At 43.6% G+C, this 12,917-nt stretch overlaps 1 protein-coding gene across 1 annotated transcript in view; it reads right to left on the bottom strand.

Moving 5' to 3' along the window:
* The window catches only part of GPR158 (G protein-coupled receptor 158), a 1,311,614-nt gene that overhangs the window by 42,002 nt on the left and 1,256,695 nt on the right, over window positions 1-12,917 (bottom strand). The window contains exon 9 of the mRNA XM_085631696.1: window positions 1,046-1,151. Within this exon, the coding sequence (XP_085487822.1) occupies window positions 1,046-1,151 (106 nt within the window). The remainder of the gene's footprint in view (window positions 1-1,045; window positions 1,152-12,917) is intronic.

Raw genomic sequence — 12,917 nt, 5'->3', positions numbered from 1 at the left:
TGAGCAGGATGATAGCATCTAAAAAATGAAGACATATTTTTCATTTTATCAGTCATTGTTTTTCTAATGAAATCAGTTATGTTGCCTACCGACATTTTAACTCGTATTCTGCAAAGTTGTGAATTTTATGCTCACAACCCTGCATACCTTATATTAAACATTAGGAGCTTCGATCTTCAACAAAAAAATGATTTTAGGGGCAGGGTCCAATGTTATTTATGGCAGAGGAAAACAGTTGCTGCTGCTGCATGGAACCAGTCAGGGGAATAGTGGGGCTGTAGCTGCTCAGAAGCTATAACCCTTCTCACCTGCTCTGAGACGCCCCCCCCTGCTGCACAGCTTTCTGACAGACCTGGCCTTACAGTGGCAGGCACACCACCACCACTAATACTCTTTTCCTACCAAGTGCCCAAACCTCACATAGGCCAGCCTGCCTCATACCCCGGTTGCTACTCTCCACCACATATTACCACTGTTCTTGGGAGATTGCAGTTTACATCCCACCAGTCCCACCTTGAGGATGTCGTACCCATTGGGCAATCTGGAGCAGGAATTTGTCACAAACAGGTGTGATGTAGTTTTTAACTACGGCTGATGTAGTCCTGGGAAATCTGGGACTTTGGCAAATTTATGATGTCAAAAATTTCCAGGTTAAACACGATGACTAAGGCATGTACCTGCCCCTAATATTAACACAAAAGAATAGAAGAATGAATAGTTTTTCTTACTGACCATGGACGAATAAGAAGACAAACCTGTCGATGACGCTATACTTTACATTGTCATTGTTGTTCAGGAATGAGAAAACAATTGTGTGACAGAGTAAGGATTCTGATACCCTATATGGATTATTGCGGTATATGGTAACCTAAATGCAATTTTAGTGTCACTACCAATCAGTTTTATAACAGTGTGAGCAACCCCTTACTATAGGACTGTGATATGACTAACTAAAGTAATTTCTGGCAGATACTTGTGTACAAGATCATAATCCGATAAGTTAATTCAGATATCATTCAATGTAATCATGCTTCCTTTACTGTACCTTGGGAATTAGAAGCAGCCCGATGGTCACTGTTACAGTCAAATGTGTGTGCACAAAATACAACATCAACATCCAATCTGGCTGCAGGCTTGATGCAAGGATAAACCTGTAGAAAGAACAATAAATTAGTTTTCTTTTCGTGTGAATCAATAGTTGTGTACAATTCCATTTATGACCTCTAGAATTGGAGACCCTTGTTTGAAGGTCAATAGCCTCTGCTTCCAGCTATCCAAGGTTTATGGCCAAAGGATAGAGAGAAAAGGGTGGGCATGGGGGATTGTGGAGAGATAAAGAGAAACAGAGAAAAAGAGAGAATGAGAATAGAGAGAAAGATAGCAAAGGGCAGGGCTCGCAAGAAAATTTTCGCCAGGTCTGCTTACTGTTCAATGTTTGGCCATGGGTCTGTGTGCACTTATTAAGACACAAACTATTTCAAATAAATGTGTCCTTAAATATTATACAAATATTAAATATTAATAAATCGACTTAATGCAGTTGTGTAATAAAACACTTGCACTCAGAATCTTGCACATAGTCATCTCCTAACACAAAAATGTGATGTAGAAACAATATTGCAATTCTTAACCCAAGCTTTTGAATTTTTGGCAAACAAATTATGACTAACACGCAGTAACAATGCTGCCACACATTTTTAACATTAATTTGTGCTCGTTTTCCAGCTGTATTTTACCTGCAGAAATCACCGACAGACCTCAAGAGCTTCAGATCCATCTCCCTCCTCCCCTTTCCAGCTAAAGTCATTGAGAAGGCTATCAACGTCCAACTCTCTGAGTTCATGGGATAGAACATTGTCCTGGACACCCCCAAATTCAGCTTCTGAAGCAACCACAGCACCAAGATTGCACTCCTTGCCACCACAGATGACATCAGCTCCCTCCTCGATCAGGGCAAAACGGCAGTTCTCATTCATCTGGACCTCTCTGCCGCCTTCGACACCATCTCCTACCACACTCTAATCACAAGACTCCATGATGCTGGCAACCTTGAAAAGGCTCTGGACTGGATCCACTCCTCCCTTACGGGCTGAACACAGCGACTCAAACTATCCCGCTTCTCCATGAGCCCCACCTTCTTCAATGTCTCCATGGCCCCCTTTGCAGCCATGGTCAGAAGCCACGGCTCAGCAGACTCCAACGTGACAACACCCAGCTGACCCTCTCTCTCACCAACAAACACACAGCGCCAGAATCAACTTTCACAGTGGAATGCAGGCCGTTGCTACCTGGATGAAAGACAGCTGCCTCAAGCTCAACTCAGACAAGACTGAAGTACTCATCCTGGGCCCCACTGCCTCGGCCTGGGACGATTCGTGGTGGCGTGCCGCACTAGGAAACCCTCCCACCCCTATAGACAATGCAGGAAGTTCCTGCATCATACTGGACTCCTTGCTCATAATGATATGCCAAATCAATGCAGTTTCCTCTTCTTGATTCCACACGATCTGCCAGCTTCGAAAGACAGTCAGATGGCTCCCCACAGAATCCAGAAAGACGGTCACCCACGCACTCATCACCAGCAGACTTGACTACGGCAATGCACTCTACGCAGGCGTCACCCAGAAACAGGTCAGGAAACTACAGAATGTCCAAAACGCCACAGCCAGACTGGTCCTCGACATCCCCGCCACAGCCACATAACACAACACCTCCGACAACTCCTTCCTAATCAACAAGAGGATCACCTTCAAGCTCCTCACACATGCCTACAAAGCTCTACATGACGCAGAACCAGAATATCTGAGCCACCGCCTCACATTCCATATACCCGCCAAACAACTCTGCTCCACAGAACTCTCCCTGGCCCCTGTCCCACTGATCCGCAAGACCAGAACCGGAGGAAGATCCTTCTCCTACCTCGCCACCAAGACCTGGAACACCCTGTCCCCTCCACCTCAGGCAATCTGCGTTGTTGACCAAATTCAAGAAGGACCTCAAGAACTGGCTCTTCAACTGAACCTCCACACCCAGATGGGTCATCAGCCCACCGCCCCCAGCGCCGTGAGACCCTCACGGGTGAATAGCCACACAATCAATCAAATAAGCTTTATTCAAATTCACATATGAATCATAAAAGCTACATAGAAGCATTCATAAAATGGTTCAAAATCAGTATGAAATGTTAACAAAATAAAAAAAGAAGTAAAAAATACAGTACGTAAATACAAGTGCTTGTGCAATCATTAAAAGCATACTCAGTGCATGTCCAGATTTCACTATAGCCTCTGCCTAATATTAACAACATCACATAAAAAGTGAGCCATGACGGTACATATGTAAATGGTAGGTAACATTTGCAGAAGTAAAAAAGTTGGTCGACATAGCACAAAGCCCAATTGTCTTAACAAGGGTTTAACATGGGAAACAGCCATTACAACGCGGGTTTTACCACGCGTTGCTATTACATCGCATGCGTTACAACGCATGCGATGTTACAACGCGTGGTAAAACCACGCATACCATTACATCGCATGCGCTTTTACAATGCATGCGATGTAATGTGGCGGCTATCCACGTCGTTGTGAGGAAACTGAGGCTGTTGCCTCACAACGACGTGGACCTCTGATGACACACAAAGCAGGAACCGGGAGGAGAGACGGCAACGCTGGACCCACAAGGAAAGAGGTAAGGCTGATTGTGCTTAGGGTGGGGGTAGTGGTTTAGGGTAGGGTAGTGTAGTTTAGTGTAGGGGTAGGAGTAGTGTGGGTAGTGTAGTAGTGTTTTAGGTTTTAGGGTAGTGTAGGGGTGGGAGTAGTGTGGGTAGTGTTGTAGTGTTATAGGATAGTGTAAGGGTGGAAGTAGTGTGGGTAGTGTTGTAGTGTAGTAGTGTTTTAGGGTTTAGAGTAGTGTAGGGGTGGTTGTAGGTTGGCTAGTGTAGTGTAGGGGTGGGAGTAGTGTGGGTAGTGTAGTGTTTTAGGGTTTAGGGTAGTGTAGGGGTGGGAGTAGTGTGGGTAGTGTTGTAGTGTAGTAGTGCTTTAGGGTTTAGGGTAGTGTAGGGGTGGGAGTAGTGTGGGTAGTGTTGCAGTGTAGGGGTGGGAGTAGTGTGGTTAGTGTTGTAGTGTAGTATTGGTTTAGGGTAGTGTAGGGGTGGGAGTAGTGTGGGTAGTGTAGTAGTGTTTTAGGGTTAGGGGTAGTGTAGTGGTGGGAGTAGTGTGTTGTGTAGGGGTAGGGTTGTCACTTACCTTGCATACTTTTACCACGAGTATAGCTTTACCACGCATGCCTTTGCGTTGTAATGGCATGCGTGGTAAAGGCATACTCGTGGTAAAAGTATGCGATGTAATAACATGCGATGTCATTGACATCGCGTAGTAATACCCGTGTTGTAATGGCACGCATGGTATTAGTATGCGTTGTATCGTCATACATCCGTTTAACATATTTAACGAATAGCCACGCTATACAAACTCCTGATTGATTGATTGATTGATTGGTGTGATATAGGGGCCAATTTGGAGCTGGGTGGAAAAAGAACATTAACTGCTTTCTCCAGGAAGTGCTGTGTAACGAGGAGGGTCTGCTGCTGATGCCTTCCCATCAAGGATACACTATGGTGTAATAAATGTTGTAGGTCGATTCTCCCCAAGGCTTAGCACTTTCTTCCCACAGAATATTTTGAGTTACCAACCAACTCAAAATCAGGCCTATAAAGTAGTCAAATGGCATGTGTTTAAATGTGATTTAATGGCAGAAATGTCTTTTAAATCACTTACCACATATCTGTCATCACTTATCTTTCATAAACGATCAGTATATAAGTATTCCTTCATATTTTCAAACTTTTGTCTCTGTGTCTGCCCATAATAATTGAGTTGTAATAAATAAACGGTTGATTGGACAGACAAAATTGGTGCATACATAGTATTGTACATAAGAACAGTTTTTAATTGAAGAAGGAAGCCTAAATAAACCCAATGCAGCAATTGTCGGACCAAAACATTGGTTTTATATCCTTAAATAACTGCATTTAGAAGGGCTATTCCCAAGGAAAGAATATTTGAGTGATTCAATGTTTGTAAAATCCTCAAATCAAAGTGCTGGTTTTGAGGCCTACAGTGTGTTTTTTTTTACAGCCCTGCCAAGTACCACAGCCTTACATTTACACATTTCAGTGTGGTGGTCCACATCACTGCAATGAAATGGAAAATCATGCATTATAGCACATCCTCAGCTGTCAAGTAGGAGCGCTGCTATAATGCACCATGACTATTGAGCTGCAGTGGCAAAGTGTGGTCCACGCTGCTCCCGGCAGGCCAAGGTGCGAGGCTGGGCCTGGCTCAAGATTAGCTCACAGTGTGAGTAATCTGCTACAATTTATCCAGTGTAAAAATGGACACACACCCAGGCACCAACACATACGCATATGACATCACAGAGTCAGTGCCCAATGGCTTGACTACTGGTAACTAAGAGTGAGTGAATTCTCAGAGACACACAGTTTTATAGGTGGGGTGTGAGTCAAGGGTCCGAAGAGCCACCCACGGTGCGAGGGGGCGGTATTTCATAAAGTTTTGGCTGCACTCCAAAATGCTAAGCTCCCCCAACCTCACCCCTTGGTGGGCGGTATTGAGGATCAATTCCCGTGAACCACCCCGGTCCAGGCAACCTTTTACCACGAGTATAGCTTTACCACGCATGCCTTTGCGTTGTAATGGCATGCGTGGTAAAGGCATACTCGTGGTAAAAGTATGCGATGTAATAACATGCGATGTCATTGACATCGCGTAGTAATACCCGTGTTGTAATGGCACGCATGGTATTAGTATGCGTTGTATCGTCATACATCCGTTTAACATATTTAACGAATAGCCACGCTATACAAACTCCTGATTGATTGATTGATTGATTGGTGTGATATAGGGGCCAATTTGGAGCTGGGTGGAAAAAGAACATTAACTGCTTTCTCCAGGAAGTGCTGTGTAACGAGGAGGGTCTGCTGCTGATGCCTTCCCATCAAGGATACACTATGGTGTAATAAATGTTGTAGGTCGATTCTCCCCAAGGCTTAGCACTTTCTTCCCACAGAATATTTTGAGTTACCAACCAACTCAAAATCAGGCCTATAAAGTAGTCAAATGGCATGTGTTTAAATGTGATTTAATGGCAGAAATGTCTTTTAAATCACTTACCACATATCTGTCATCACTTATCTTTCATAAACGATCAGTATATAAGTATTCCTTCATATTTTCAAACTTTTGTCTCTGTGTCTGCCCATAATAATTGAGTTGTAATAAATAAACGGTTGATTGGACAGACAAAATTGGTGCATACATAGTATTGTACATAAGAACAGTTTTTAATTGAAGAAGGAAGCCTAAATAAACCCAATGCAGCAATTGTCGGACCAAAACATTGGTTTTATATCCTTAAATAACTGCATTTAGAAGGGCTATTCCCAAGGAAAGAATATTTGAGTGATTCAATGTTTGTAAAATCCTCAAATCAAAGTGCTGGTTTTGAGGCCTACAGTGTGTTTTTTTTTACAGCCCTGCCAAGTACCACAGCCTTACATTTACACATTTCAGTGTGGTGGTCCACATCACTGCAATGAAATGGAAAATCATGCATTATAGCACATCCTCAGCTGTCAAGTAGGAGCGCTGCTATAATGCACCATGACTATTGAGCTGCAGTGGCAAAGTGTGGTCCACGCTGCTCCCGGCAGGCCAAGGTGCGAGGCTGGGCCTGGCTCAAGATTAGCTCACAGTGTGAGTAATCTGCTACAATTTATCCAGTGTAAAAATGGACACACACCCAGGCCCAACACATACGCATATGACATCACAGAGTCAGTGCCCAATGGCTTGACTACTGGTAACTAAGAGTGAGTGAATTCTCAGAGACACACAGTTTTATAGGTGGGGTGTGAGTCAAGGGTCCGAAGAGCCACCCACGGTGCGAGGGGGCGGTATTTCATAAAGTTTTGGCTGCACTCCAAAATGCTAAGCTCCCCCAACCTCACCCCTTGGTGGGCGGTATTGAGGATCAATTCCCGTGAACCACCCCGGTCCAGGCAACCCCGGCTGCAGTGGCTGAGTCTCACCAGGAGGTTCAAGAGCTGTGCTTTCCTGTTACCAACTATTGATCTCAGGTGAACTTGGCAGCAGGCTGCTCCACGAATCGCTTTGGTTCGTTTGTAGTGCAACACGCGTGGCAGTGATTGAACTGTAGAATGTTTTCTGATATTGTGCTACAAAGAAAAGTTTAATGAATACATAATTGGTATTTCTAGACTTGTTTGGTCTCAAGTGGATTTTGACCACAGTGGGATTGAAAGCAACACCAGTAAGATGCGTGTGGCCCTGATATATGGATCTACAGTGTGAAATAACTGCGCATTGTAATTAATCTGAAGCAATATATGTAGCTACGTAGGAAACAAAACAGCACCAATATATTTTGACTTTTTAAAGGGACTGTCAGAGGAACTGTATTCAAGATGCAACCAACTGCTTGTGAGACATAGGCATTTTGCCGTGTTCCTTGTATGGATTTTTCATGTCATCATGGCAGCCCAGTACCTCATTTAATTTCTATGAGGATCCTTTAACATGTACTGTCTGGAACATGGCCATGCCTGGATACCTTTGAATGCACCTAACACATGGGGTTGACTCACACACACACACACAGCAGTGCGGTTTCACTCATTTCAATTGTCATTTATCATCAGAGTGAGTGGACAGGACAAAAGAAATAGGTAGTGCGACTTTCATTCTCAGTGCCCCCCTTTCTTTGCGATATTTAGTTGATAGAAATTGAAACTCCACGCAGTTCAATCGCTATCTAGTTTTACTTTAGATTGCAGAGGCAATCTCGTTCTAATCGGCACTCCCTTTCGAATCACCACCACAGAACCAGTGTCCTGCGGCGGCGGTGTGACATCCCACTCGCGAGCGGGTACAGACCCGACCCTAGCCCACCGGGCCGCTGTGCCGGCAGCTGGGCTCAAAGTTGCCTGCCACATGTCATCATGATGTTGTCAAGGGAGTCTGTGACAGCCGCCGGCGTTCCTGAGCAGCCGGCCCCGAGTTTAGAGCACTGTGAGCTACTATTAAGGATTTTTCTACTGCTCATGGATATAATTTCTGATATTTATATGTTTCCCTCATCTTCATTGCTTGATTTTGTTTACCAGAAAGTGTCCCACATAGTCGTTGAAATGTGGTCATAATTACACTGAAATTATGAAAATGTCACACTTAGAAATCTGAAATCTTGGCAGCTATGGTTTTGTAAGAAAATAGTTTTACTAACTTCATATGATTTTGCTGCTGGATCTCACGCACTTCCTGGGGTAGTCAATTTAACATATTCATGGTGAACAGACTGCCTGCTAGCGACATAATAAACAGACTAAGTCTAGGAGATCGCCTGCTTGGTCCCATACCATCGTCTGTTTAGTAGGTCCTTGGGAAACAGTCTGTTCACAAAGAAAGAGAGCATAGTGAAGAAATTAATCAGCATGCACGCCAACATTTTAGGACAGTCCAGTAGGAGATGTTGAAAACAATCAGGTAATGCATTTTCCCTATTGACTTCTATTGAAGCAGAGGCAATTTAGGCAGGAGACTGACAAAATAAAGACATTTTTGGCTTCAGAAATCACAAGTCTCCCAAGTGAATCTGATCTGTTGCCGTCTATGTATCAGATAACGTACGTCAAATGGGGACAAGTGGGAGTGTGTTATGAAAGTAAAACATTTCTTCAAGGCTGCACTGCCAAACAGTGCTTGCCCTCCCTTGTTGGGTCTAAATTATCTTGTGTAAGTGCTTCTTCCTAAAGGAAATCATTTTGATTAAAAAAGCATTGCCATTTGATGTCCTTCTCACCCCGAAACCGGTCCTAGGATGCTTGTTTCTGGTCCAAGGAAGACCTGGCTTGGCAGTTCAGGCTGGACTGTTCCCATGAGGCACAGGGTCAAGACTAATTTGCATATGGCCAGGTCTAAATTAGGGTGGCATGGTGAGCAAAAGAATGATGGATTTAACCCAGATCTTTTGACTGGGGGTGAATGTTTTGATTTGGTTTGCATTCCGTCCATCAATTGTGTGTCTTTTGCTTTCTTGCCCCAACTGCGCCAGGTATGCCCAGACGTGGGTCCTGGGCTCACTGTGCCACTGGAATCAAGCTATCCTGGCTGAAGAGGGGTGAAACCCCAAAACCAGTCCTAGGATGCTTATTTCCAGTCCAGGGAGGACCTGGCTTGGCAGTTTGGGCTGGACTGTTCCCATGAGGCACAGGGTCAAGACTGATTTGCATATGGCCAGGTCTAAACTGGGGTGGCATGGTGAACAAAAGAATGATGGGTTTAACCCAGATCTCCTGACTGGGGGTAAATGTTTTGATTTGGTCTGTTTTCCGTCCATCAATTGTGTGTCTTTTGATTTTCTGTCATAGGCGAACATGAATTGTGGTCTTGTTAGACCAGGAGGGGCACCCAAAGCGCTATCCTTATAGTGGTGTAAGATTACCACCTTCATCAGGAGTTAAGCAGAATGAGTGCGGAGGTGGCAGCATACTTTGTAGTATGATCAGTGGTAATGAACAGGACCTTTTCCCCCTGTTTCACTGGAGTGAGGCCTACAGGCTCACTCACCTTTTTGAAAGTTCTGCTGCTGTGGGCTTAACTTACCCTTGGCCTACATCAGCTTGATGTGAAGTGCTGCGTAGGGCAGAAGTAGTGACTCTGCGCTGGTTTTAAGTGTGCCTGGGAGGGGTGCAGTACAGGAGTAGAGCAGTACCTTGCAGTGCATGTGTGATTAGCGCATATACTGGGTATATATATGCCTGTGAGGAATACATTACATGAGAGTTGTAGTGTTGTGTATCGCGTGCTCAATGAGAGCATGTGCTGGGTATATGGGTGTTTGCGTGAAGTACAATACATGAAGAGTGAAGTGTTGTGCAATGCGCACATGGGAAGCATGTGTGCTGGCAGTGTGTGTGTTTGGAAGGAGCACACCCTGGGTAAATATAGAAAAGCTTCAGTGCTGAATAGTGCAAACAGACCGAGTGTGTGTGCTGAATGCATGTATACATGTAAGGGTTAAATGCAGGGAAGTATTAGTGCTAAATTGTAAGTTTGCTGGAATGTACACAGAATAGGTATGCCTAAAAAGGTACATTACATGGAGGACCCTGGGTTAAATTTTGGGAAGCCCAGGTCTGCCTGTGAAAACATGAGCAGGAGAGCAATCACAGCAGACAGATTTGGGGGTTGTTGCATTTGTGTGAGCTGGGTGAGACACACACTGGAGGGAACAAGGAATAGATTCCTTTCACACTTCAAAATTCTGCACTTAGATTTAGTGATAGATCTCAAGGGAGGGGCCTGAACACATCCCAGGAAGGGAGATGGGGCTGGTAAGGGAATCATAAAGAGTAGGGCAATGGGGCAGGAATTTACTATTTGATGCACATATCACCGTGACTGACATGCATGTGTGAACTCTTGTCACTCCCATGAATTATGTTGTGGTACAATCCGCTTAGAACCAAGGAGACATCACACAGGATGCCAAGATCACCAGCTCTGGGGTCTGGAGCACCATCGCCTGTTGCTTCTGAATGTGGTATATCTTTGCATGTGCAGAGTTAGAAAAAAAAGACTTTTTTTTTAAAAAAAGCGAGTATTTGAATTGACAATGATTTATTACGCATATTGTCTGCATTTTGAGTTAGGGCTCATGTTCACTGACCTGTAGCTACACTCCACCCCATCCCACTGAGGGAGCCATGACTGCTTGACCACAGGTACCACTGTGAATCAAGTGCAGAAGGGATACTTGGCCCAGTTCCTCGTAATCCATAGTAGGTTGGGCCCAGCGACATCAGGAGTAAAAGGCCTCAACCACCACTGTTCTGCCCAGTGATCCCTGTATGCCCCGTGGCGCTCTGAAAGGGGTTATGACAGCCCCAGGCAATTTGACCTTCTTTCAGAATTTGAACCATAAGATTGAATCTTCTCACAGGACCACCAAACCAATCAGACCAATTGAACCATAATCAAAAATGCAATTAGTTCCCCAGCTGAAATGTATAAAGCAAGGTGGTAACAGTTGTTCTCTGAGGTATAATATGTATCTGTTATCAGACAGATAGAAATATTAAATCAATCTGCTTCTAAAATATATCACATTAAACACTTCAAACTTTGTATCCTAATCAACTTTTAGCAGGATGTAAATGTTTCTGGGATACACAAGTGAAATTCTGAGAACCTTATCACGATCTCCAGTACTTTCATCAGGGCTTAAAACATCTTGGTGTTTGTCTGTGATGTGAATGAAAAGGTAACAGCATATAGCATAAGTACAGTTTGGATACAAATCTGTATGTTTTAAGTTGAGTTCATCACCTGCAAGGAGAATTATGTTCAGATTACTAGAAAATCGAAATGTTTATTAACACTTCGAATTTAAATTTGATGCTGTATTATTTTATGTAAAACATGGAAGTCTTTTATAACTATAAAAAAGTATAACAAATGCACTGTGTCTGTATGCACAATGCATCCAAATGTCACAGTTGTCCAGAAAATGATCCCCACTCTTAACTTTTATACCCAGTAATGTGTCAGTGACAGCACTTAATTTGAGCCAATGCTTGCAAATTGGCACCACCTGCACTTTTTTGGGAGGACTGGGACACTTTACATTTGGTACACTTGAAGTAGTTTCGCTTATCAGACAGTAAACAGCACTGGCAAATATGGATCTCTTATTCTAGGGGCTGTATTGACTCGTGAACAATTGGGCGACTTGCACTGCCTTGTGTTAGAAATAGAAACTTGTCTATCACTTAAAAATGTAATGTCAGAAAAGAACCATAAAGAATTCATAGACATGTCCACATATTGTGACCAAAATGTTACATTGGATGTAGCAGACTGTATTACGTACCCTTAGCCGCGGCCCGTGGAGGGAGTTCCGTGGGGCGGTAAGGCGGGGCGGGGGAGGGGCAGGGTGCTACATTCACAATATATGGAGTTTCCTATGAATTAATGGCCCGCACCAGTGGTAGAAGTGGTCTACGCCAGTGGCGGAAGCAGAGTGGTGGCTTTCTAAGAAAAATCCTGAACATCTGCACTTTTTTCTTTTTTTTAGAATTAGGCACTAGTCTGTTATCAACTAGTAGGTAGCAATTATTGAAGTGTGATAGCTAGAGGCTTGCAACGGCTCCTGGGATACTGATGTGCTGTGTGAGTTCACCTCTTAGGCTCATGCGTTTCAGCCTTTAGTAAACAGTGAGTTAGCATGATTTCTGCATTGATTATATTGTGTATGACTGCTGATAGAAGCCCACCCCTCATTTGCATTTAGGCAACAGGAGAAGGGGAAGCTGCTGAACCGTATTCTGCAAGTAGCTACTGAATTAAAATGCGTTTCAGCCATCACCCACCCACATTACCTATTAATATGTGCTGAGTGGGCTGAGTTAACATGGCTTTTTATTGCAAAAAATATTTTATCGGTTCAAATGAGAACTGTCATGTTTTAATGATACAAATTAATTTATTCATATGCATTCCTTATTTTTTAATGTATGGCTTAATTTTAGAACCCTCTACTCCGTTTCATTTGGCTTATGCACCTAAATTATAATGGCTGCCACTCGAGGGGTGCTTTGTTAAATAAAATCCAGAGCCCAATTCACAAACTGCATTTTGTAGTATGTAAAATACTATTACAGTAGTACAACTTACAACAAAATGAAATTCGCAAACTTACAAGTGCAAATCTTCACCCTTACAAGCTATTCTACGGGAAGATATCCACACATTAAAGTTTAGTGCTTAGGGCCTGATTCAGATGTCGTTAGGAAGGCCTCTGATTTGGATTTGGCTTTG

Source organism: Triturus cristatus, chromosome 10 (genome assembly GCF_964204655.1).
Source record: "Triturus cristatus chromosome 10, aTriCri1.1, whole genome shotgun sequence".
In the NCBI taxonomy this organism is placed as follows: Eukaryota; Metazoa; Chordata; class Amphibia; order Caudata; family Salamandridae; genus Triturus; species Triturus cristatus.
This window is presented reverse-complemented; position numbering and strand designations above follow the sequence as displayed.